The sequence below is a fragment of the Thunnus maccoyii genome, chromosome 14 (genome assembly GCF_910596095.1).
Source record: "Thunnus maccoyii chromosome 14, fThuMac1.1, whole genome shotgun sequence".
In the NCBI taxonomy this organism is placed as follows: domain Eukaryota; kingdom Metazoa; phylum Chordata; class Actinopteri; order Scombriformes; family Scombridae; genus Thunnus; species Thunnus maccoyii.
This window is the reverse complement of record NC_056546.1, coordinates 24,613,988-24,639,703: the sequence shown is the minus strand read 5'-3', so window position 1 is coordinate 24,639,703 and position 25,716 is coordinate 24,613,988. Positions and strand designations below refer to the sequence as shown.

Genomic DNA, 25,716 nt, shown 5'->3' with positions numbered 1-25,716 from the left:
TTCTTCAAATGCCTTCAAGTGTAACCTTGTCTTATCTGAATAATAGGTGCATGATTATGCCTTCTGTAATCATATGCAGAGCTTATGCTGACCTTTTAGGTGATCCATGCTAAAAGGAAAAAGTCTTGGGTAATTCATTTATGTAAAATGAATATAAAAATGATCTGAGATACAGTTGTGGGGTAGGTTACTTAACAGCTCCATAGTCATAGTGCTAATAGTTGGATAATGCCAATAAATTAGGCTCTATCTGCATATTTCATTTGTATTTTGCACATAACCGTTTGATGTCAGCAATACAACTGTTGTCCACTAAACTGTCTGCATATTTGCCCAGCTGGTTAATCCTACTTAATACCATCTAAACTGTAGCAATCTGAAATGTTGAGCATGATTGTTTTAGCTGATGGCCACTATTAATGTTTGTTAAAACAGAATTCTTGTTCATTCTTAAATAAAGGCTATTTCAAATGAGTCTCTGTTTGACATGATGAAGGTTAACCATTGGCTTTTGAGGACCCTGGTCAGCTCTGGGTTAAACTGCAAGTTTAATTGAAAGCAACATAAACAAATGGAAACAAAACATACTTAGCATAAAACATCAGAACAAATGTGTAAAGTTCTCCTCCACTCAAACATATGTTTTTCTTCTTGTTCTTTCAGTTAGATGTTTGAGCTTCACTGTGCAGGATGATGTACAGTATGTCCAGAGTTTGACACTGAAAAGCTGTTTTCACATTCATCTGCTGGACGGGGGGGTTTCTCTATGCTCATTGAAAATCTGATCTTAAGGGGTGGGCCTATGAGCATGATTTGTGACATCACAAACAGTTTGGAAGCCAGGTCCTGGTCCAATATTCAACTTACATAAGTGTGGAAACCTGAAACCTCCAGTGCACATACACTGAGAGTGGACTTGTGAACAAGGAGACATCTTGTGTCCAGTTAAACTTCTGAAATGAAATATTGCACATTCCTGGATTGTGGAATTTTTTTTATGAGGGAGAAGGGGAATATGTAATTTTGAGCATTTTAAAGTGGTCATTCGACTTTTTTGTGGAAAAACTACATCAGACACGTTACTGTTCCAAGCAGAGTATTTTATATGTTTTAATACAAAAAATGATAGATAGAGCTCCAGTGTTAGATGATCTTAATTCAGTCAATGGCGGTTAAATGATATCTGGCTTTTGTAGGCCTATATATGAGTGTATTCACGCATATCAATTAAGTATCATTTCTAAATGTTTTTAGATAAACCAGAGCCACGTAAAATGCAACAATGTATCTGACATAAATGAGGAAAAAGTAAACTGTCCCTTTTCTACTTTTTTCCCCTTTCCATTCGTGTCCTCTTTTAACGTGCGTTTTGATTGGCTCTCCGCGGACGCTTGTAGCCAATCAGCCTCCGCCTGCTATGGAGGAAGGAATAAATGCAAGATGGCTCCTCATATAAAAACAGTCTTCTGGGTCGTCCTCAACGTGCAACAAAATAACTCTTTACACCTTATTAGGTTAAAGTATTTATCCGCGAAGACTTCTGAAGGGTAACTTAAGCTATACATTGGTATGCGTATAGTTCTCGGCGATATTTCGTGGGAGAAGATAACCGAGGAGACAAGAGGGACAACTTTGAAGCCATGAATCGGTGGTGAAGTCGGTGTCTTTGGTCGACAGCGCGGGCCTCAGCGAGCTAGCGGCAGATGCTAACTAGCTCATGACTTCATCTACTGTTATCTGCCGCATTGGAAACGTTAAACGGCAAAACTCTCCAATTACTGGTTGCCTGTTGAATGTGGGACGTGAGAGGCCGTACAACAACAGACCATGGCTGTATCAAGGTGAGACTGGCTTTAACTGACTAAGTTAGGTTTTAACCTGCTCATACCTGCTAGCTTTACGTTTGGCAAAGAATGGCGACGGCCGACCCAACATGAGCCAGCCAGCTAACACATGATAACGTTATGGTGTGATTTAGTCACAACTGTAGGCCGGTCACCAAATGGGCTCATAACTCACTTTGGACTCATGTAAATTAAATTCACTGTTCGTCGTATTTCGCAGTCTTCTGCTAAGCACAGGTTCACTATAATTGGGAAGTTGTGTCAGGAAAGCCAATTTGCGAACATGAGTAACTAACACTAACTGCTTGTTTTAGGGTCTTATTGATGATAATGATAATAATAAATACATGTAATTTGTGACTACCGCACTTTTCGTTCATAGTGAAATTCAAAGTCCTACAGTATTAATAACATAGAACACACAACATGAAGAAAATATAGAATTAAGATGAAAAGGTTTCCAGTCGTGTTGATGTCCCGTTTATTCAGTGAAAACTGAAACACACCAACTTGTCAAACTGCAAGTGTTTCTTAAACGTCACTTTTTTTAGATGCGCAAGTGTTCACACTGCTTTGATCTGCACTTAAAGTGTTTGCTCGTGTTTTTTCCGTTGTGATTGTTATGATAATGCCACGTGGTGTCAGTGGTTTTCTTTTGCATAGCAAAGTAGACCCATCTGTAGTTCAGCTTTAAGTATTAGTGGGACCTGGGTTCACGCCCCGTACATCTCTAATCCACTCTACTTTATTAATAGACCGCCACTGACCTCAGTGAAACACCCTGATGGTTAGACAGGTTACCCTGGTGCAAAGCCAAACAATTAATAATCCATAATGGTTTTATCCATGTTAACAATGTCTGCATGTGGCCTATCTGCTATAGTGAAATTGTAATATTTATGTAGAATTTTAATGGAATAAATGTAAAGATCAAATTAGAGTACACAAACTCGAGATTTAGCTGCTATATTCTGCCCCTCTGATTAGGTTAGAAGCCTAGAAGTTGTCTTTGAACTGTAGCGATTCTCAAATTTGAAAACAGGAACCAGTATGATGCCTGTGCTGTGCATTGTGCATGGTCTGTAATATTTCAGTTGACCACATTTTGTTGTTTTTGTTACCTGTGTCTTTAGACTTGATCGTTTGTTTATCCTGCTTGACACCGGAACAACGCCAGTGACCAGGAAAGCAGCAGCCCAGCAGCTTGGAGAAGTGGTCAAACTCCACCCACATGAACTAAATAACCTCCTGTCAAAGGTGAGTTTGATAGTCCTGTCCAAATGGTGTTTCATGAGTCTCCATAATATAATAACTCAGGGGTTAAAGTTATTGGGCATCATGCCTGATTTCAGGCATAGAGCAATTTTAAATTCGTATAATACTTAATTCAATACATTGTACACATTTCCTCCTGGACAACTTTTCAGGCTTACAAATCTTTTCTTGCTTTAATCCCTGAGTAACCATGTCAACTTGGGCATATTGGACTGTCCCTGCAGTCAGATATATAAGACATTAAAAATGTATAACAGTGTAATGCTTACTGGCATGTCAGTGAGCTAGCTATATCATATAGTATTAGTACCTGGATTGAATTTTGTGTATCATGATGACCTTAATGTCTTGACAAAAGTGAGAAAATCAAGGGCACAGACTGTGGTTTGTGCTGGCTGTTTAACTTGTCTCTTTCCTGCTCTCTGTAAGACATCCAGTTTTAATTGAAGATGCACATGCAGTAAATTGGATCTCTTTATCTCAATTACAAGGTCTTAACCTACCTAAGGAGTCCCAACTGGGACACTCGTATAGCAGCGGGCCAAGCTGTAGAGGCCATCGTGAAGAATATTCCTGAGTGGGACCCATCCCCTAAGCCTAAAGAAGGTGAGCTCTCAGGCTGGTTCAATTACATACTTACATTTTGTTACATTTGACATGTCAGGCATAGCCATGCACACAATATTATACAGTAGATTTACAGTTAGATATTCTTATGAAATTCTCTCCAGTTTTATTTGGTGTAATTGTTTATCACTGGTTCAGAGCACTAATGTTTACTTTAGGTTTAGTTAAAACACATGTAAAGTCAGTCGTGTGATAAAGCTGCACATATGTGGAAGCGATAACCCAAAATACTCCACTTGGTCTCAGCAGGTTAAGACTCTGTTCTGATGTTTCTACTCTCAATGATCACTTCAACTGTGTTTTTTTTTTGTTGTTGTTGTTGTTTTTTGTATAACCAAACACACAATTCCAGTGTGACATGTTTTCCTAAGATTTTCTGCAGTTTGATTGTGGTTCATAAATGCTAATACAAGATAGAGGCAAATATAACTTTGCTTTCCATTTTTTTGACCATGGTCTTAAATGAAAACAACATTCAACATGTCCAATGCTTAAATAACATGTTAAAATATATAAAATATTAAATACTCAATTGTTAAATTAAAGTGCAATATGAGGCATGATACCTTCTTCCTTAAAACATGGTAGTGAATCAAAAAATAGCCTGTGTCCACATCATCAAAACTTGCAGCAGCTAAATAGCTAATTAGTTGCTCAGCTGCAGCACATTAAACAGCATGTAAACATACCTGCAAATGTCACTTTCGACCCGTTAGATGCTGGTTTGGTCGTTACTAACAAAATCCCTGTTAGTAACACACTGTCTGTCCATGACTTGAAACCATGGGGGGCGATCCGTACGGATCAACTATGTTCTGTTACACCACTAGCACCTGTATTGTGTGATTAGCTGTATTGACATACAATTAAAGTGCTCACAGATTTTGAGTAAGCAACAGAAAGTTAGCTCATTAACATTTCTACATCATCAGGCAACATCTTTGCTCTAGAAAAGCTCTGTTTTCTTGGGTGGAAAGCACAAGATGGTTTAGGATGGAAGGTCAAACCGGAGGCAAAAGATGTCTTGTCATTAGTGTGGACATTACCTCAGATTCATTAAGTAGTTAGAATGACAAATGCACAATTATAAGACTCTGTTTGTTTCCTGTAGAGTCCTCTGAAGACTTATCGCCAGATGATTCCTCTTGTGACCGACTGAGTTTCTACCACTTTGACATTTCCCGCCTACTCAAACACGGGGCGTCTCTTCTGGGATCTGCCGGGGCTGAGTTTGAGCTGCAGGATGACAAAACTGGTTTGTAGTCATTCTGTACTGATTTTTTTTTTTTTTTTCCCCCCCATCAGCTGCTGTAACCTTTACGCTGGCACACTCTCGCTCTTTATTTTTTTTAACAGATTCTAATCTGTGGAAAGGAAAACTATGAGTCATTTGAGCTATCAATATAAGATTAGGGTGGTATTAGCATTAGGCTAGTCTTTTGGGAGAGATTTTAAGTGTGCGCCGTCCAGCATGTCAGTTTTGACATGTGCATAGATTTCGGTGATCCCATTAAGACTTTAGTCTGCTAAGCAAACCTTGTAGACCAAATGTACTCTCTGTCCCTGAAGTCAAACACTTCTGTTTAGTGATGTGTAATAATTAATCAAGACTGGACTACTTTAACACCAGCCCTTATTGTTGAGGTTGTTTCTGACTCATAGTCAAATACGACAGAACCAGCTAGGCTACTTAGCCATGAATTTGAATACAATTTGAATAGGGAAAGCTGCTCATCCTTACCTTCTGATGGTCATATGAATTTGAACTTCCTGCCTGTTTGTAACTCCCTGCATCCTGTTGTTGTACCAGTCCTTGCTGCCCTGTGACCTGATTCAAGGTCCCCTGTATTGTTGAAGTTTACTAAATTTAGCAAGTTCTAGGTGACTTTCAGAGCTATTAATGGTATTGTCACTGTATTTATTTATGGATTCAGCACCAGTCCTTTTTGCCTTCTAGTAGCATTTAGCTCCAGAAAGTTCACGTACACATCATCAGTATTCTTCACACAACCACATTGTACTCTTTCTTTATTTCTCTACGCCATCTAGTCAAGTTTTCCTCCTGACTTCCTGTCATTGGTTCTCAGGTGAGATGGACCCTAAGGAACGTCTTGCCCGGCAGAGGAAGCTTCTTCAGAAGAAGTTGGGTCTGGACATGGGTGCTGCTATCGGCATGGACACAGAGGAGCTGTTCAATGATGAGGACCTAGACTATACCTGCCAACCTAGTGGGCCTAGAGCCCATGGAAGCAAGGCCACAGCCGGATCCAGCTCCCGCAACCATGTGGTGGGTCTCATTTTTATCTCTTAGCTTTGATCATGCACTGTGTGTTGTGTGTGTTTACTGACACTTGATAAGTGTGTCAGACAAACTGTGGGTTTCTGTTGTTGCTGCTTCTTAAAGCAGTTGACTGTTCCTCTGTAGTTAGACTGTGACTGACTCAGACCACTGTACTGTGTCTTGAGGTCATAGCCTGAATGACCTGGCCTAGCTAAGCTAGACTTGACTTGGTAAAGAGAAAACAGGCAGGCTGAAACTTGTCTCATAATGACAGACCGTTGCTGTGGAGCTCTGCAGTACCTATTCACATGTGTGAGTGACATCATGTTGTTATCTTATTGTACACCTTTTGCATTTCAGCAGGAAGGCTTGTCTGGACAGGATATCTGTTCAGAAAGCGGTATTAAGTTTATCACAAGTCATCTGCTCTTTGGCCTGATGGTCTTTTTTTTTTCTTGCTGAATCGTTCCTTTCCCTGCCTTTTTATATGAATCAAACCTGAGAGTCAGTGTCCCATGTGCCTTATCTGTTGTGAAGTGCTACACACATTTTAAGTCAGTCTGTCTGTCAATATTGTCATTCTGGTATTACAGTTACGTAATGCCTTTTTTATATTTCTGCCTCATCAGTATGTAAGGTGTCAAATGTGCTGTAAATTAATGAACCTCTTAAAATTTGTCTGGCATCGGTAGTTAAAATAGAATGGACAGCTTGTGCCTGCATAATGTCTTGCACTGTGTAAAACAGTCAAATGACGTGTGTGTGAGAAGGTATTCGGTCTAGAAGAGCTGCTGTTGATTTGGACAGGGAGGTTAGATTTACTTGAAGCAGTGTGCAGCATTGGGAATTTGTGATGCTTTGAGCTTTAGAATTAATTTGTTAAATGATTCATTAATTCTCACCCAGAATGTATTTGCTCTCCATTGTAATGTGTCTAATTGTGTGTGTGTGTGTGTGTGTGTGTGTGTGTGTGTGTGTGTGTGTGTGTGTGTGTGTTTTCACTTAAAATTAATAATGAACTCTTTTGTTTTCAGCCCATTCAAGCTGCAGAGTTGATCGACTCAGAGTTCCGGTCAGGCATGAGTAGTCGTCAGAAGAATAAGGCCAAGAGGATGGCCAAGCTAGTGGCAAAACAAAAATCCAGAGACATGGATCCAAATGAAAAGAGGTAAGATTATACATGTGATGTAACTGCAACATCCCCAGTTTGTTTATGCCTGGAGACATTTGTCATATGTCATCTCAATCTCGCCGGGAAGGAGGGGCCAACTTTGAATGCTGTGTGTTTACAAACGCCAACCGACAAATCCTGCATAGTATACCTCTAAGTTACACGAATGATACTGAACATATTAAAGGACCTTTAGTCCTTAGAACACAGCCAGTTGTGTATCCCTTTGCATCAACATACTTTTCAGAATTTTCAGTAAGAGACGTGGATTATTTCTTTAAGAAGTTTGACTTTTGACTATCGTGTATGCTTGCAAGTGGTCCAGGTTTAAAATAAGTATTTAATAATTTATTGGAACATTGGAATGATGGACTTTTCTGATTTCTCCTTTTTAATTTAGTAATGACAGTTTTGAAGGTGAACCTGAAGAGAAACGAAGGAAAACCACCAATATAGTTATTGACCAACCAGCTACAGAGCATAAAGTCTTAATCGACAACGTTCCAGATAACTCCGGTCTTTTAGAGGAGGTAAGGAATCAAAACGGCCAATCAATAACTTTTTGTCATGTCCTGAATGCGTAATTGCTCAACTGAAATGGTGTGAATTCTTGAGTCATGTACTGATGTCTCATTGCTTTGTCTTTAGATACACGAGTGGCCTCTGGAGAGCTTCTGTGAGGAGCTCTGCAATGACCTCTTCAATCCTTCATGGGAGGTAAAAACACATTTTATGTGATGTTTAATTTTAGCTGTTAGCACACAGTGAAACATACCTGCATACAAGTAACTCTAGTTCCTCTTAAGTTCTTGTGCCTTACTGTAATCAGTGCAAAATTGTATTGTATGTGTTTGTTTCCAGATCCGTCATGGTGCAGGCACAGGTCTTAGAGAAATCCTCAAGTCCCATGGTGCTGGAGGCGGGAAGCTGGTTGGAAGCACTGCAGAGCAGGTATATCTATTCCTTTTTGGATCTTTAATGTTTCTGTGAAAGTTAAAACATGACATTAACTGTCTGACTTTTGGTTTGGGTAAGATGTTGCGACAGCATCAGGAATGGATTGAGGACCTGATCATACGGCTGCTCTGTGTCTTTGCTCTGGACCGCTTTGGAGATTTTGTATCTGATGAGGTTGGTCTTTCACACATCTTTTTTTTGACGTGTGCGTGCGTGAAACACACGAGACATGCAGCATACTGAAGAGAGACTGAATTGTCTGTTTATTTCGGTCATGACGCACAACGAAATATGTAATTGGCCATGTAGTATCTTTGTTTGCTTTTCAGATTTATTTATATCTGTAGGTATATTGTCAGTGACTTATAACATCTGATCCTCATCCCGTGAGTGGTTTTTCATAATCACACTTAATCTCTCACAAGCGTCACAAATGCGTGTGAACTCTTTGTTACATTGCATGACTGAAAGCAGTTGGGTTTTTTTTTTTTTCTTCCTCCTCATCACTGTGGCAACAGTGCTGAACAGCAGTGAGTAAAATGTTAAGGAAGTAACACTTATATAGCAAGGTAAAGCAGAGGGGACCTTGTAGTGTACTCTCATAACTGTTTTGTTTTACATTTCCTGCTTGCCAATTGAAAGATATCGCAAACATCTCAGTATAATATGATAAAACGACACAAACTACTGCCTCAAAACTGACCATAGAGGGGAGTTACATTATAATTAAACTACCAAGGGGGAGTTAAGTAGATTGAGGGGCATTGCAGTTGACTGGCTTTTATATATTATAGGTAATCTGTGAATTGACCTGTTTAGTAGGATAGGAGGCTGTCATTAAACAGCCCTTTAGACCAATAAAACCATAGTGTACATCCACAGGAGGTAGTACTAAAACTGAGACTCAAGATAATGACACTATTATAAATATCTATATCACATACAGATCAAACAAACTGCATCATAACTGACCTTCATGGAGCCTGACTAGCGTAATGGGTCAATATTAGCCACACATATTGGCAAACTGCTGTGTGTGTATATAATTAGTCATCCAGCCATTTCACTCTGTTCTTATTTTATTTTATGTATTTATCCTCTTTCTGTCTTTCTTTCTTTCTCTCCCTCTTTGCCAGGTGGTGGCTCCTGTCAGGGAGACGTGTGCACAAACGCTTGGTGTGGCCCTTCGCCACATGAATGAAACTGGTGTTTCCATGACAGTAGATGTCCTGCTGAAGCTGCTAAAAGAAGACCAGTGGGAGGTCCGTCATGGAGGCCTGCTGGGGATCAAGTACGCACTGGCTGTCCGGCAGGTACCACCTGTTCTATGTGTGTATATGATGAGCTGTTACATAAGCACAGCGGGGTTCTACAGTGTGAACACCATATGGTCATGAATATAAATTGTGTTGGGGGGGGGGAGGAGATGTGCAGGAACAAAAAGCTTTTTTTGGTCTGGAAGCATATGTGGTCCTTGTGGATCGATGTCACTTTAGAGGCAATTCTCTCTTAACTCATAGCTTTACATCTGTACCAATCTTCATCTGTCTGTTCATCTGTGTCTCAGGACTTGATCTCTGTTTTACTGCCACGGGTGCTCCCTGCCATCACTGTGGGCTTACAGGACCTTGATGATGACGTCAGGGCTGTGGCAGCTGCAGCCCTGATCCCTGTGGTGGAAGGCTTGGTGCAGCTACTGCCCAGTAAGGTCAGAGAGGCAATACTAGTCCGTTTAATAATGTGTCCTCATCAAGTTTCAGTTTGTGTTGAAGTCTCTCACTTGCAGGAAGTTATTTTTCATGTTGTTCTTATTTAGTTGTGAAATTGTGTGTGTGTGTGTCTCTCTCAGGTACCTTTCATAGTGAACACACTGTGGGATGCTCTATTAGACCTGGACGACCTCACTGCATCCACCAACAGCATCATGACGTTACTGTCCTCACTGCTCACATACCCACAGGTCCGGCAGTGCAGGTCAGTCTCAGTGAAGTTCACACAATAAAAGCTGCTGCCTGAAATGATAACTGCTTGGTTGTTAAATTTATAAGAAGCTCACTATTGTGTATCGGCTCATCTGTCCTGTCATTTAGCTGAAAGTATGCAAATTGTCTCCGCTGTTTTCTGCGGTTGTGTGTAAACTGGAGTACTGAGCCCAGATGTTGGCTGAACTTCACTTGAACTGGATTTAGATAAAAACATACAATCGGAGTATGCATGCCCACCATTGACAAAAGTTGCTACAAACACAAAGTTAGATCAGCACTGACCCTATGCAGTTAAGCAGAAGTTATGTTGTAGCTAGGCATTATTTTATTCAATTTGCCTATTTGTTTTGACACACTTTCTTGGCTACTCCAGCATGCAGCAGTCATTAACAGTCCTGGTCCCTCGGGTTTGGCCGTTCTTAAGACACACTATATCGTCCGTAAGGCGTGCAGCTCTGGAAACCCTTTTCACACTGCTGTCTAAAGCTGAACAGGTACATTTGGATAACATTTAGACATTCATGTAATATATATGTTAAATCCAGTAGAACAAGTATTTTGCCAAAGTATTAGAAATGCAGTCAATTGCCTTATTTCATTCATTTATTTACTCATTCACTCATTTACTCAAGATTGATTAGTTCACAGTTTGACTGATATGACGGTGGTTTGTGTTTTTTGTTCTTTAGAGCTGTGCAATGTGGATCAACCCCATCCTACAAGACATGCTCCGGCACATCTTCCAATCCTGCATACTAGAGAGCAATGAAGAAATCCTTGAACTGGTCCAAAAGGTTTGTTGCATGACTCACACTGACACTTTATCTGAGGGGTAAAACTACAAAGATGACCTGTCAAGGTTGACTATTAGAAATAAGTGAAAGGATACAAAAATCTCAACTGTTCCTATCATTGGCTTTATTGTTTTCTTTTCTTGGATAAGTAAGTTTTAATTCCCCGTATACGGGTGAGCTTTTTGTATTTTGGCTTGTTTTGTTAATGTGTTTACCTGTGTGCAGGTGTGGATGGAGCTGTTGTCTCAAGCCCCCCAGCAGTACGTGGTAGCAGCCAGCTGTCCATGGATGGGCGCCTGGCTCTGTCTCATGATGCAGGCCTCACACATTCCCATAGACCTGAACATGCTGCTGGAAGTGAAGGCCCGCTCCAAGGTTGTACTCTTTATCCATATCTGAATAAGACTTGAAATTCATTCTCATATTGCTTTATTCTCAACTCATCTTTTCATTTAGTGTGTGTTGTGGTTACACCTTCAAATGCAAACAAATGCTTTGTGTTAAAAAAGAATATTCCATTTCTATTGCAACAGAATGTAAAACTAAAAATAATTTTTAAAAAGACAATGACGTGTGACAAGGGGTAAAAATAAAACCAAGTAGTAACTGCTAGTTGATGGCAATTTTAGCTATTTAAATAAATAATATTACATTGATGAATGATTGAACCAGGATATAAAATTCAGAATTAAAAGTGGCAGTCTGGGTTTTATTACCAAACTGCCAGAATGTTAAAGCATTTCTATGCATTATTTTCATGACCCTCTAGATATAATTTGCAAGTGAGTGAAGACATCACACAAAACAAATGCACCTTGTTGAGGTTGCTAGGTGACAGACTAGCTGACTTATGCAAGACGTACAGCTTGAAGGTAACGCACAATTCCCACAGCCATAGTCTGTATGTTTGAGCCAAAAGAGCTTTAGCAACCTGAACAGTATGAACAGCAGAGAAGCCACACTGTGTTCAGCTCAACAAAACACTCAATTGTCAGTTTGTTCACTCAGATGTGGCGCCAATTTGATTCAACACAACAACCTATTAATCAAGTAATAATGTCTGCATTGGGCTGTGCGTGTGTGTGCATGTATTTGAAGCAGAGAGAGGGAGAGGTTTAATTTAGTGATGACAACAAGCTGCATGTTACTTTGCTGCCTGAAGCAACATTTATTACACCACAAAAAATCTATTCGGCGTGCCATTTGTTGAGTTAATTTAACTGTAATAAATATTCACAGTTAATTTGGAAAAACCTGCCTGTTGTTAAATTGAACAAGATGCCAACAATGGAACCGCTGCTGCAATGAATGATTTGGACAGTCAACTAACTACTAACTTTTCCGTTCTTCCATGGAAAAATTCCTCTCCCTTTTCCCCAAATTCTTATTTTTCCATAGATACAAGATAAATCAAAACGCAATCAAAACCAGCCTTTTGGCTGAAGTGCCCTGTGTGCACTATGAACACTCACTGGTGCTCTGAGTGTACAGGGCAGTCCAAACTGGGTATTTAGTTAGCTTTGCAAACAGATCCCTTGTCATATGATTAATGCATGATACAGTGTTGTTGATTGGTTTTGTGTTGATGCAACAGGATAAGGCTGGTACAAAGGCACGCCAAGGGACCAATCAGGTGAAGGAAACTGTCCAGGAGTATATAGCAGGTGCCGAGACAGTGACAGATGACCCTGTGACAAGAGACTACGTGGTGGTCCGTGCCCGCCTCATGGCTGCCAAGTAAGTTATTATGTTTGCTCTGCAAAAATGGAAAAAGTTATTGTACTAGTTCTGAGCATAAACAATCCAGGGGTGAGTTATAAACATAGACTGTATATAAAGATGGACATAGCAAGGCTTGACATCATCCATTGGTTTGCAATTGAGCCAGTTTGAAGCCAAGAGTTGCTGCATATGGTCAGTGCCATCTTTTCTGTTTGGAGCCAGGAGCTTCCAAATAGGGAGTGGAGGGTGTTTCCTTTCACGCTCTTGAAACATGCTATGCTACCTCAGACTGAAGATAACGCTAACTAACACTAACACAGAGTGGTGCAGATTTCTGCCAACATTAACTAACATGGCAGGTATCGTTATCAAGTAACATTAAACTTACCGAAATATTGAGACAATAGTCTGACTCAGTGCAAGCCCTGGAGCCGGGGAGTGAACTGTCAATCAACGCCCACACGGCAGACATCAAAGCTATTATTTGTCTTTATATCTTATTAACAGAGCAATAATTTCCAAAATGACCAGCAGCACACTTATTAGAGGGCCTGAATTTAGAGATTGAGACTATAATGACTCATTGAAAAAATGTATTGACTTAGTATTTCAGAAGTTGACGCTTTTGGAATGGGAGTCTAATGGAGCCAGGGATTTTATGGAGCCAGCACCTAGTGAGCCAGCACCTAGTGGCCGTCAGTGATATTGCACTTTAAGGCACTTTCGCATTGGCATCAATTTCAAGCTGTGGTTGTTGCGGCTTGGTTATATACATGCAAGACTGCCTTGTATGTTGTTCTTCTGACTGAGGAGGGTCTTATTGTCTAGGGGTCAACTTGTGACTGTTGTGTCAGATCAGTCATCAATTTCTCTTTCATTCCAAAAGAAAGTTGAATTGCAATTTGTTTTCAGAATGCTAACAGTCTTGACTGTTTCCTTGCTCTTTTTGTGTCTCTGCCAGATTGCTGGGAGCTCTGTGTAGGTGTATCTGTGACCCTCAGCTCAACGCTGCATCTCAGGAGATCCGACCAGCTGAGTCTTTGGGTCAGCTGTTGCTCTTCCACCTCAACTCCAAGTCTGCCCTGCAGCGCATAGCTGTGGCACTGGTGCTTTGTGAGTGGGCTGCATTGCAGAAGGTGAATAATCGAGCATCAAGTTGTTGTTTTTTTTGTTTTGTTTTTTTTGGTGGAATAATTACAAATCATACAGTTTTAGAATTTTTGTTATGAACATATCAATATCAGGCATTTAAATCCAAATACTTCTACTTACTTTTCCAATCTTTCCTGTATCAGGATTGTCAGGTGGTGTCATCCATGGTGCAGCCTCGTCTTCTGGCCATTCTGTCAGAGCAGCTGTACTATGATGAGATTGCCATCCCCTTTACACGCATGCAGAATGAGTGCAAGCAGCTTATCGCCTTGCTAGCTGATGCCCAAATAGACCTTCAAGACCGCCTCAATTGTAGTGTTTTCACTATTGATCAAGCCAACGAACTGGTAAGTCGAGTTTCACACAAAAACACTCTGACTTTATCAGATGAAACAGAAACATTTTCACCATTCACTAAACGAATAAGATGTAGATAAAAGGAGAGAAAGCTAGATCATGCGAGATTTGTGAACGGACAAGTGAACAAAAATAAACTGCGTATCGTAATGGGTGACGCCGTGTCACTAACTGTTTTTCCAGTGGATGCACTGATTGGATGTAAGCAAGGCAATGTCGTCATGAGCTATGCTTTGCAAAGATTCATCTTCAAATTGATTGGATTGAGCCTTACTGTTGACATTTTATAAAATAAATTGTAGGAAATCTTATAATGTCTTTTCCTTTCTGTACTGACAACATACAGAAATGTGACCCCAAAGCTGTAGTTTGTACTGAACAGTGAAATTTGCATCCAATTACACCCCTAGCTAGAAAAAATTGTGCTGGGCAAACCACCACCAATACTACTATTCTATCTAAATTAAAAAACAAATTTAGTTTGTCCTTACTATCATCACATTAAGGCTTTAAAGGTATTGGACAACTATTATCATTATCCAGCTATAATTTGTTTCCTGTCCAGGTCTTTACTTCCTGAACTGACAGTTTAGGTAATGGTTTGGTATCCAGCTGATTAACATCTTCAAAGGTTAATGGGTATTGCACTCTGTAACAGATCGCTGCCATTCCAGTCACTCACATTTTCCTCCTCCCTGTTCCCTAGGTAACCACCATCTTCACAGAGGCCACAGCGGGTCTGAACACAAAGTCAAAACAGTGGCAAGGGCTGGACAGTAAACGACAGCAGGCTCAAGCAACAGTGATGGAGACCAACACCGAATGGCAGCAGCTGCATCTCCGCGTGCATATGTTTATAGCCTGTGCAGTGATTAACCTACAGGTGCTTCCTGACAAGCTCAACCCTCTGGTCAGGCCTCTGATGGAGGCCATCAAGCGGGAGGAGAACACCCTGATTCAGAGTTACGCTGCTTCTTTCATAGCCAAGCTGCTGCAGCAGTGTGCTGGACGCTCCCCGTGCCCCAACCCCAAGATTATTAAAAACCTCTGTGCCTCAGCCTGCGTGGACTCCTCAGTTACCCCCTCATCTGCTTGCCCAGTACCCCCCACACAGGAACCTGCTAAAGGTAACAGTTGTTGAAACTTATATATTCTTATCCTCTTGATCAACCGAAAGAGTCTGTCCTGTTTTGCCAAGTGGCTAACATGATGCACAAAGCAGATGCAACCCATCAGACAACAACCCAAAAACATTCCTGTCTCTCCATCACTGCATTATCTCTTGGTGCACACACACATTTTCTTCTACTGACCCTTATTTTCTCTTGTTTTCTCATGTCATTAGGCAGTGGGTTGGAGAAAGACGGCATGCATCACATGGTCAACAAAACTCGAGGCATCATCACTCTGTACCGTCACCAAAGGGCAGCGTTTGCAATCACCAGTAAGAGGGGCCCAGCTCCTAAAGCTCCCAAGACCCCTACTACAGAGCTTCCTCCTGGCAGCACCATTAGTACAGATAATGATGAGGTACAGAGGCTATGAGACAACACTGTGCTCATGTTTACATCATATGGACAAACAGGTTGTGTTTACCCAGTTTTTCTTTGCTTGGTTTCTCTTAGAGCAAAAGGCCATTTCTTATTCAGAGGAGAGGAGCCGAGTACTCCCTAACAACTGTTGCCAGGCATTTTGGTTCAGAACTCACCAAGTCTCTGCCGTACCTTTGGGAGAACACAGTGGGACCATTGAGGACGGTGGTGAATGAAAATCAACGCATTGGTATGTTGATTTACTTTGTCTGCCATTTGCTGACACATTTTCAGTCTCTGATAGACACTGATAACAGAATATTTCTACACTTCTCAATTACATTTGTGTGAACACAGCCACCCATATCAATACTCCTTAGTGTTTTTAAAAAGGTTGAACGCTTGACTAGCAAGTATGATAATTGGCTGGTTTTCAAGGTGCAAACTTGTAGACTCATTTTAGGCTCAAAATTCAATTTGCAGTCGTCTGAGGGTTTCATTCAAACTTATTGGAAGAAAGTCAAGAATCTATGCTCAGTTATAAGAAAGATTTCATTCCAATCTGTGTATGTCAGCGCAGTTAACTTTATTTCACCAATATTATCCACTTGGTATCTTCTAAGACTCTTTTCCTGGATGTATGAAGTCAGCAGTCCGAGAAACTGTTCCACTGAATTGCACTGTCTGTCTTTTTGTGTGTTCTAGATAGGCAGGTCCAGCTGGAGAGGGGAGACACTGCAGCTCAGGAACTGGTCAACTCTCTACAAGTGCTAGAAGTCATGGCTGGGGCCATGGCTCATGAACTCAAACCTCTGGTATGATTTAGCCAGCAAGACTGCTTTATTGTACTATTACACCAACTTTTAGTGAAGTCACCTGGTTGAAATTCTAGTGCTGTAATCACATTATATGAAAATGGCACTTATCCTAACTGTTAAACAGTCTACACTGTTGTTGAGTTAGGCCTTGGGCTCTCAAATGTCAGCCTCAAAAAGTCAGTGACCGGAGGGAGTCCACAGGGAATCAAAACAACAATTGAAATGTAACTATTGAATGATACTTTTGTTGAATGTCTCTCTTCTGTTTGTTTTGTACTTTAGCTTCTGGAGCATCTTCCCCATCTGTTCACCTGCCTGCAGCATCCGTACACAGCGGTGCGTCACATGGCAGCACGGTGTGTGGGCGTGCTCAGTAAGATAGCCACGCTGGAGACCATGAACAGTTTTCTTGAGTGTGTTCTACCCTGGTTAGCTGCTATCGATGACTGCACCAAACAGGAGGGTTCCATCGAGGCCTTGGCCTGTATCCTATTCACACACTAACATATCTTCAGCTGTGTATAGGGTGTTATAGGTGCTCCTTGAGTTGGTACAATGCATTTTATAACAGTTATGTACTAGTTAATGTTACTTAAAAACTTAAGAAAAAATAAAGATATGGGGATGTATGTATGAGACCTATATTTATCAAGGATACTGTAAGGTGCTCAAAATAAAGTGCTTTGTTATTTCTGGATTGAATTGTCCTTGACCAGCATATATCCAGGTGTCATGGAGCAGCTGGATGTGGACATCGTACCCTACATTGTGCTGCTGGTAGTACCAGTGTTGGGTCGTATGAGCGACCCCAGCGATAGCATTCGTTTCATGGCCACACAGTGCTTTGCTACACTCATCCGCCTGCTGCCACTAGAGGTAGAACCACACAAATGGCTAAAATGCAGTTTTTCTGCACACTTGAATCTCAAACACAATATATATGTCACTTGCTAATACGCTGATATTATAATCATCCAGTGCTTAGCCTCTGAAGAAGTCTATATTTTCCCTTTTGTCTACCAGGCAGGTATTCCAGACCCTCCTGCCATGTCCACTGACCTGATCCGTCAGAAGGCCAGAGAACGCCACTTCCTGGAGCAACTGCTCGACGGCAGAAAGTTGGAGAACTACAAGATCCCTGTGCCCATCAAGGCTGAGCTCAGGAAGTATCAGCAGGTGTGTGCCGGTTTTCAGAGTCCACTGCTTCTCTTCAATACCTCCTCAAGCATCAGATGAAAGATGCCCAGCCTGTGTTTTAACAACTTTGTAAACAACTCCTGGAACACTTGAGTGCTCTGTGCCTCAGCTGTCTCTCTACCTAGAGGCTGATCCTTTTTCTGCCAGATTCAAGAATGGGGTTTTGCTTTAAATGCTGCAGGCTGTGATGTAGAAAATAGAGATGCTGACAGCAAATGGCTTTCCTGACAGGAAATTTTAAAGCAGTGGAATGGAAAGGGCGTCTATATGCTGGTTCTTCTTTAGAAATGTTGGTAGCTGACAGTCTTACTGAGACAAGTCATCTAACTCTTAAATGGAGCAGAGCAGCCTTCCAGCTCAAATGTTGCTACCGTTGTTGTTTCTATTAGTCAACACACTGCTCCCAGGTCTTCTGCCTTCTATGTCTTTTTACCAAAACCTGATGCTTGATTCTTAAGCCTTTAGCACTATTTATCTCATACATTAAGATGACATGATGACAACAGACCATGACATTTACACAAATGAGGCTGATCAGGTTTTTCTGATGGCATTTTCAGTCTTTGTTTCATCTTGCAGGATGGAGTGAACTGGCTGTCCTTCCTGAACAAATACAAGCTGCATGGGATCCTGTGTGATGACATGGGCCTCGGCAAGACACTGCAGTCCATCTGCATTCTAGCCGGAGATCACTACCTCAGGTACAAAACCCCAACAGCAACATTACTGCTATTGTGTTTAACTTTGAACTATACAGCATCAGTACATGGGCTTGCCTTTTCTGTGACTTGACAAGATGTATTGTAGCATTCAGAAGCACCATCACTCATACAGCTATTAGCTCTAGAGCTTTACATTTGTTAAATCTGTTAAGAACATTTTATTCAAGTGATTTATCCCAGTTTTAAATCTAATCGTGATCCTTATATTATGTTTTTGGGAATAATCCTGTTTTGTTTTTTTGTTTTTTTGCTGTGTAAGTGCTCTTAACTCAGCCTTCTGCATGTGTTATGCCTATTCAGGGCACAGGAATATGCCAAGACTAAGGCTGCAGACTGCAGCCCCATGCCCTCTCTGGTGGTGTGTCCCCCCACGTTGACTGGCCACTGGGTGGACGAGGTGGGCAAGTTCTGCACCAAAGAGTACCTCAACCCACTGCACTACACTGGGCCTCCTACAGAACGAATGCGGTAAGGCTTAGTCAGAGTTTAGTCAGTGTACAGAGAATGATTTATACCCTTGTCCTAAATTTGTAGACTTTCAAAACTATAACTATAAGGAATAAGCACAAGGAATATGACTATTATGTGTGAATCTGTTATTTGCTAAATGCTGGTGGAGTTTATTAAGAGAAACATTTTTAAGAACCCTGAAAAAATGTTATGACGCTGATTGAACATCTACATTTCCAGGTTGCAACACCAAGTGAAAAAACACAATCTTGTTGTAGCCTCTTACGATGTTGTACGAAATGACATCGACTTTTTTAGGTGAGTACTGTTAAAATTAGAAATCAGTCTGTGTTTTGGAGGTAGATGCACTGTTGTAATCTGGATTTCTCTCTTCTGCTTTGCAGGAATATAAAATTCAATTACTGTATCCTTGATGAGGGTCATGTCATCAAGAACGGGAAAACCAAACTTTCCAAAGCCATAAAGCAGTTGGCTGCCAACTTCCGACTCATATTGTCAGGAACACCCATTCAGGTGAGGGCCTGTCTTAGTTATTGATCTATGAAATTCAGTTTCTTTCTTGGTATGTTTATTAGTCTAAACATGAATATTGTTCCTCTCCTTTTATCCCCAGAATAACGTCCTGGAGCTCTGGTCGCTCTTTGACTTCCTCATGCCGGGCTTCCTTGGTACAGAGCGTCAGTTTGCTGCTCGTTACGGCAAACCAATCCTGGCCAGCCGTGATGCCAAAAGTTCCTCACGGGAACAGGAAGCGGGTATGTTGGCTCTCTGTCAGTCTTTAACAAAAACACTGGAACTGTTTCTTTTATTCTTATATCCCATTTCTGTGAAGAAGATTAAGGTTAGAATATTAACTGAGGTCTCTCCCTCTAGGTGTCTTGGCGATGGAAGCCCTACATCGGCAGGTGCTACCCTTCCTCCTGAGGAGGATGAAGGAGGATGTCCTCCAGGACCTTCCTCCTAAAATAATTCAGGATTATTACTGCAACCTGAGTCCTCTACAGGTACTCCAGGCCCCTAACAACAACCTAATGAATATTTTACCTGATATCTGAGTGCCCTGTCTTTCCGTTCTTCATTTTGTTGCCATTGGTAGTAATTATAGTGATCTGGGATGTTCAAGTGTCTTCTGTTTACTAAAAACATCCAGAAAGATTATAGGAAAAGCTAAATGCCTTCCTTATAAGTATATATGCTGACATAATTCTAGGTTGAAGTGATGTGACCATTTTCTGCTGATACTACAGCTGGATAATGGCACAATTTCAGTGTAAAAAATCTGGTATCTTTCTCTCTACCTCCAGGTTCAGCTGTATGAAGACTTTGCAAAGTCTCGAGCCAAGGCCAGTGTGGAGGACAGCATCTCTGTGGCCTCTACAGAAGAGGAGGAAAAACCTAAACTGAAGGCCACAGGCCATGTCTTCCAGGTACACATTCAATTTTTCTAGACATTTATCTCTTGCTGTTCTAAAACTAGTTCAGTTATTATGTAACTACATACATTCTCCCTCCATGCATTAATATATACCTTCATTTCTTCTTTTTTTTCAGGCCCTGCAGTACCTGCGGAAGCTGTGTAACCACCCGAGTTTGGTCTTGACCCCACAGCATCCGGAGTACAAACGCATCACTGAGCAGCTGACATGTCAAAACTCAAACCTGCGGGACATTCAGCATGCACCCAAACTCTCCGCTCTCAAACAGGTAACCTGCTACAGTGTCAGCTTTCAGATTGACTATATCCATCATTTCTGCTTCTGTGAGCCAAAGTTTGGAATATGTTACACATAATCCATAATAATGAGGATTTTATACAAGGAAGTTTTAATGAAAGTAGTATACTTGTGTCTATAATACGAATGGAGTTTTCTTTATACAGTTTTCCTGGTGAAGACTTAGTACAGCAAGTGTGTATGTTTTCTATGAAAGTGTATTAAGTATTTTTGACCAGATTTGCCTGTGGTATCACAGATGCTCAACTTTTTTCACTCCTGTGCAGGACTGAACTGTACTGTCAACCTTTACACTGTCTCAGGTTGTGGCTCTCGTGTGTTTTGTCTGTAGTTGCTGTTGGACTGTGGTCTGGGTGGTGGTGGAGGATCAGAGGGGGGCACTGAAGCAGTAGTGGCCCAGCATCGTGTGCTCATTTTCTGTCAACTTAAGAGTATGCTGGATATTGTGGAGCATGACCTGCTGAAACCCAAACTACCTAGTGTCACCTACCTGAGGCTGGACGGCAGTGTGCAGGCCGGCCTGCGCCACTCCATCGTTTCCAGGTTAGAGGATGTAGTTATTTAATCAACAACGGATGAAAGTGATCCTGGATTCATTATTGTGAATATGAGCAGCTACTGAGGTCCATTTATACTGACATAGTTCTAACTAGAAAACTTTACAATTTCTGATACTTTGCCTCTTTTCTCTGTGTCTCAGGTTTAACAATGACCCATCTATTGATGTGTTGCTGCTCACCACACATGTTGGTGGTCTGGGTCTGAACTTAACCGGTGCAGACACCGTGGTGTTTGTGGAGCATGACTGGAACCCCATGAGGGACCTGCAGGCCATGGATCGAGCCCATAGGATAGGACAGGTACTGTTGGTCACACAGACATACAGACACACATACAGCTACATATTGGGTATCCTAATAACATGTGGATCATCATTTCCTTTTAATAAATTCAAATTGCAGACAGTTGATACTGAATTCAAAATGCTTCAGGCTTCCTCATTTGGATATAACTTGTACATGTTTCTCTGATGCATTATTAAATATGTCCTGTGCTGTGAACAGCCTTTGGATCGTGTGACAGTGCTGCTCTTGTCTGAAACCATTCATGCATTATGACCCAAGTGAAATTAAATTGGCAGGGTGGCAGACTGTCCTCCACATCTCAAACCTCCTACTAACATTTATCACTGTTTGTATTGTGCAGAAACGGGTGGTGAACGTGTACAGGCTGATCACACGAGGCACATTGGAGGAGAAGATAATGGGTCTACAGAAGTTCAAGATGAGCATCGCCAACACTGTCATCAGCCAAGACAACGCCAGCCTGCAGAGCATGGGCACAGACCAGCTCCTCAACCTCTTCACTCTCGACAAGGTGAGACCTCCAAGTGTTTCTGACACACACACAGACCAGTTGCAGCTCCAGCATGTTTGCCCTAACTTGATCTGAATCAGGTGTTTACTAAGGAAATCTGATAATACTCGTAACCCCAAGATTCAAAGTCAATTTTATTCATGCAGTGTATGAAACCACAGAATAAAAGCACTGACATGCTCCTTATACACACAAATAAAATATGATACAGTAAATATGAAAACAGTAACGGCTCCATTTCAACAATAATGAAATGCACAACAACCAACAATTAAAAAACTTTAAATGGATATTAACATTAGGCATATTTATGTTCTTGAGTATCCTGGTTACTTTTGATATTGTGCAGTATCCTGCTTTCTTAAACCTGCTTTTCTTTTGTTAATGTGACCACAGTGAAGGTACCAATTGAAAGCTTAAATCATTTGCCAAAAGGAGAGCGGTTTCTCTCACACTGAATGATGCAATGTGGGAAACCACAGACCTGTCACTGGCTTTTAATGACTTGTGTGTAGACGGCAGTAGTCGGGGTTTCCCACAGCATATTGTAACAAATACTGAAACATGAAACAAATACTGCCCCTTCTGACTTCAGAAGAAATTATGACACCTGACTAAAATTAACAAATATAACATTAAACTTCAGGGCAAAAGAGCAAAGACACTATACTACACAGTAAAGGCCACATGTGCGTTGAGTAAGGCTGTTGTTTAGACCATCTCCTAGTAACTAATGTAAACTGTTCAGGAGATAAAATGCATCAAAATCTGTTTGATTCAGCTCAGCTCACACCTCCACTAACCAATTTCCTGAGTGGAATGTTGGTAGTGTTTGTACTATTTTGATCTAACAGATGTGTGCAGGGTTTTTAAAACAGAGAAAAGCCTGTTGGTCCACATTCCCTGTATTCCTGACATAAACATGTCCACAGTATATGTTGTACTGGTGTACATGAGGAGCATACAATGTCCAGCTGAACATTTGTCATGCTTTTTTTTTTCTTTTTCTTTTTCTTAGGATGATAAGGGTGAGAGGGGTGAGCAGTCCCCGTCAACCTCAGGAAAGGCCTCTATGAAGTCGGTGCTGGACGGCCTGGGAGAGTTATGGGACCAGCAGCAGTACGACACAGAGTACAACCTGGACAGCTTCATGCACTCCCTGCAGTAGCACCATATGACCCCACGCAGCCTCCATCCGTCGTCCCGTCTGCTGCTGGCCAAGCAGGACCTGGTCAGCGCCCAAGGAGAACCCTGCTGCTGCAATTATCTGCCCCTTTCCCAAACCCGCCATGACACCCTAAACAAGAGTCACTGATAATGGTTACAATAAGTGTCCCAAAGCAATAAGTAAAACACAGCCAGTCTGAGGACGCTCTCAAATTGATATGTAAGCAACAACAATGTTAAAGCATTTTCCTTTGATCTTTGCAGAATTTCTGAATGTTGTCAGACATCCCATAATTGCTTGTTGACAGTGAACCACACAGGTTGGTTTTCAACAAGACATTTACTTAACAGCTAACAGAATATAATGGTATGATGACGATGTACCATCTGCGACAAACATCTCCAGTGTTGTTTTACATCATCTACATAGTTAACAGCAGCTCCACCACTGTGTACAGTGATACTGCTGGAGCCTCTCAAGCATACAGTATATCTTAAATATAGTTATTCTTTATAGTTATAGCACCAGGTGCTACTTTTACATCCCACTGCCCTCCTCCCTCATTGCATTGCCAGAATATACAGTGTTGACTGCTTCAGACACCATTACCCGGTTGCACCTCCCTACTGTCTGGCCCACTCCCCCCTCCTCTCATCACAAAGTCTTAAAAGCACTGCTATACCCAGCCACACGTGTCATCACCCCTGACTGATGGATACAAACATGTTTTTGTATGACAAAGGGAAACGGAGCAAGAGTGACGAGCTCGCTGGAGAAACCACAGGATGTCATCACAGCGTACCAGCTTTTTATAGCACATCGGTGACTGCTGGGCTGAGCTCAGCAGCTGTTTGTGCTTGGACAAAGATGACTCCCAGCCTCCAGATGGCGCTAGTTTATACTTGCTCCCAGGAGAGCCCCTGGTGAGGAAATGATAGCTGTGTTGTGTCCAGCTTCTCCAAATGTGGTGTAAAATGATGTGGGACAGCACTGCACTTGAAGCAGCATTACAGAGACTGAACCTTGGGGCCAAGCTGAAACTGGTACCTGAAACTTGTCACAAGTATTTTAAAAAAGAAAAAAAAATAGACTTGTACATATTTCTGTAATTGCTGCTTTTTGTTAATGATCGTGGAATTGTAATAAATTCTACAAACCTTTGAACTACATATCTTTTTTTTTTTCTCCCTTGCATGTGAATGGTGATGGCCAGTAGATGGTGTGATTGTACATCCTGAAAAAAACAGTACTGATTAGGCCTAAAATAGGGTCACAATAGTCAGTCATTTTTTTTCTGAGCACTTTACAGCGTTCTCATCCATGTTGGCTTAAAGGTTGAAGACAGGTGTATGAATAAAGACAGTAAGTTGCCAAAGTGCATAATGCAAGTTAGTATTGGTCAGCTCTGGTGCAGAACAGGGGACAGAGGATGCCATGCAAAAGACCACAAGGTTTCACAGCGTCATACAACTACGTTTAATAAGATTTGCTTATTAGTACAGAAAAAGGAAAAATTAAGGTGGGAACTACAAACTCTGAAGCAGTAGTAAGCATTAGCAGCATTGAGCTCCATGTTTTCAAATCACAGTTAAACTGCAAAAGATTAGACAACCATAGGTCCAAGCCAAAAATCTGAAAAGCCTTGCCAAGATAGAACCAGTGTTTAAGTCAGGAAATAAGAACTTTGAAAATAAAAACACAGATGCCGTAGTAAAAAGAGAAAACAATGTACATTTCAAAAGTAGTGGGATGTTTGTGAAAAAAGCACATTACCAATCTTTTTTTTTTTTCATCTATTTTGAGATCACAACATGACGAGACCTACAGTGTTTACCTACCCAGAGAACGCCCATGAAGCAGAAGTGAATATACAGTATACTATCCAAGTCTAGTTACAGGAAATACATACGTATATCTATATAGAGGAATATATAAAATGGTTGCCATCATCCAAATCATGATCTTTTTCATTTGCACATACACATTATTTTATATATAGTTCAGGTATAAATTGTTTTGCTAAGTGATGAAACTAAAGAAGGCCTGGAGATGGATAAATACTTGGTGGTATGGTGGTGAATAATACTGACCCATGGGAGAGAGAAAAACATGGGACTTGTTAAAGACATGAGCCTCAGCTGTATAAACTGGTAGAAAAAGCCAGCTAGAAATAACATTCTCACATGAGCATTGGAGTCTTTTGGATGAAGACAGCAGAGGAAGGGAAAGCCAAAACATTTCAAGATGGAGCTTCAGCCTTACTTGAAGACATATTATTTTGGTAAATATGCTTATTTACTTTCTTGCTAAGAGTTAGACCAGAATATCAATATCACTCACATTTGTCTGTTCAGTATAAAGCTACAGCCAGAAACCCTGTAATGCTGTCAATTTCACACTCAATATTTTGTACAGATTAAACAAATTAGATATATTGTTGTTGTTTTATGAAGCTACAGCCAACAGCTGGTTAGCGTAGCTTAGCATAAAGACTGGAAACAGGTGGAAACGGTTAGCCTAGCTCTGTCTGAAA

General features: G+C 41.1%; 1 protein-coding gene across 1 annotated transcript; it reads left to right on the top strand.

Moving 5' to 3' along the window:
- The first annotated feature begins 1,439 nt into the window (after positions 1-1,439).
- Positions 1,440-24,347, top strand: btaf1 (BTAF1 RNA polymerase II, B-TFIID transcription factor-associated). Its single transcript, XM_042433472.1, has 38 exons — positions 1,440-1,841; positions 2,978-3,101; positions 3,611-3,725; positions 4,858-5,001; positions 5,834-6,033; positions 7,062-7,195; positions 7,599-7,728; positions 7,847-7,915; positions 8,060-8,149; positions 8,234-8,329; positions 9,292-9,468; positions 9,723-9,863; positions 10,005-10,129; positions 10,514-10,634; positions 10,830-10,934; positions 11,160-11,309; positions 12,529-12,671; positions 13,618-13,792; positions 13,952-14,155; positions 14,872-15,292; positions 15,511-15,695; positions 15,791-15,947; positions 16,403-16,512; positions 16,798-16,999; positions 17,243-17,391; positions 17,539-17,691; positions 18,292-18,413; positions 18,735-18,902; positions 19,125-19,202; positions 19,289-19,418; positions 19,519-19,660; positions 19,779-19,909; positions 20,210-20,332; positions 20,457-20,609; positions 20,970-21,181; positions 21,339-21,498; positions 21,845-22,015; positions 23,034-24,347. Exons 1-38 carry the CDS (start codon positions 1,828-1,830, stop codon positions 23,181-23,183), a joined length of 5,574 nt encoding a protein of 1,857 aa, XP_042289406.1. The 5' UTR covers positions 1,440-1,827; the 3' UTR covers positions 23,184-24,347.
- Positions 24,348-25,716: the final 1,369 nt, after the last annotated feature.

Coding starts and splice junctions, on each gene's coding strand:
- btaf1 (XM_042433472.1), top strand. Junction 12,672..13,617: donor GCCCGCCTCATGGCTGCCAA/GTAAGTTATTAT, acceptor TGTCTCTGCCAG/ATTGCTGGGAGCTCTGTGTA. Junction 15,293..15,510: donor CACACAGGAACCTGCTAAAG/GTAACAGTTGTT, acceptor TCATGTCATTAG/GCAGTGGGTTGGAGAAAGAC.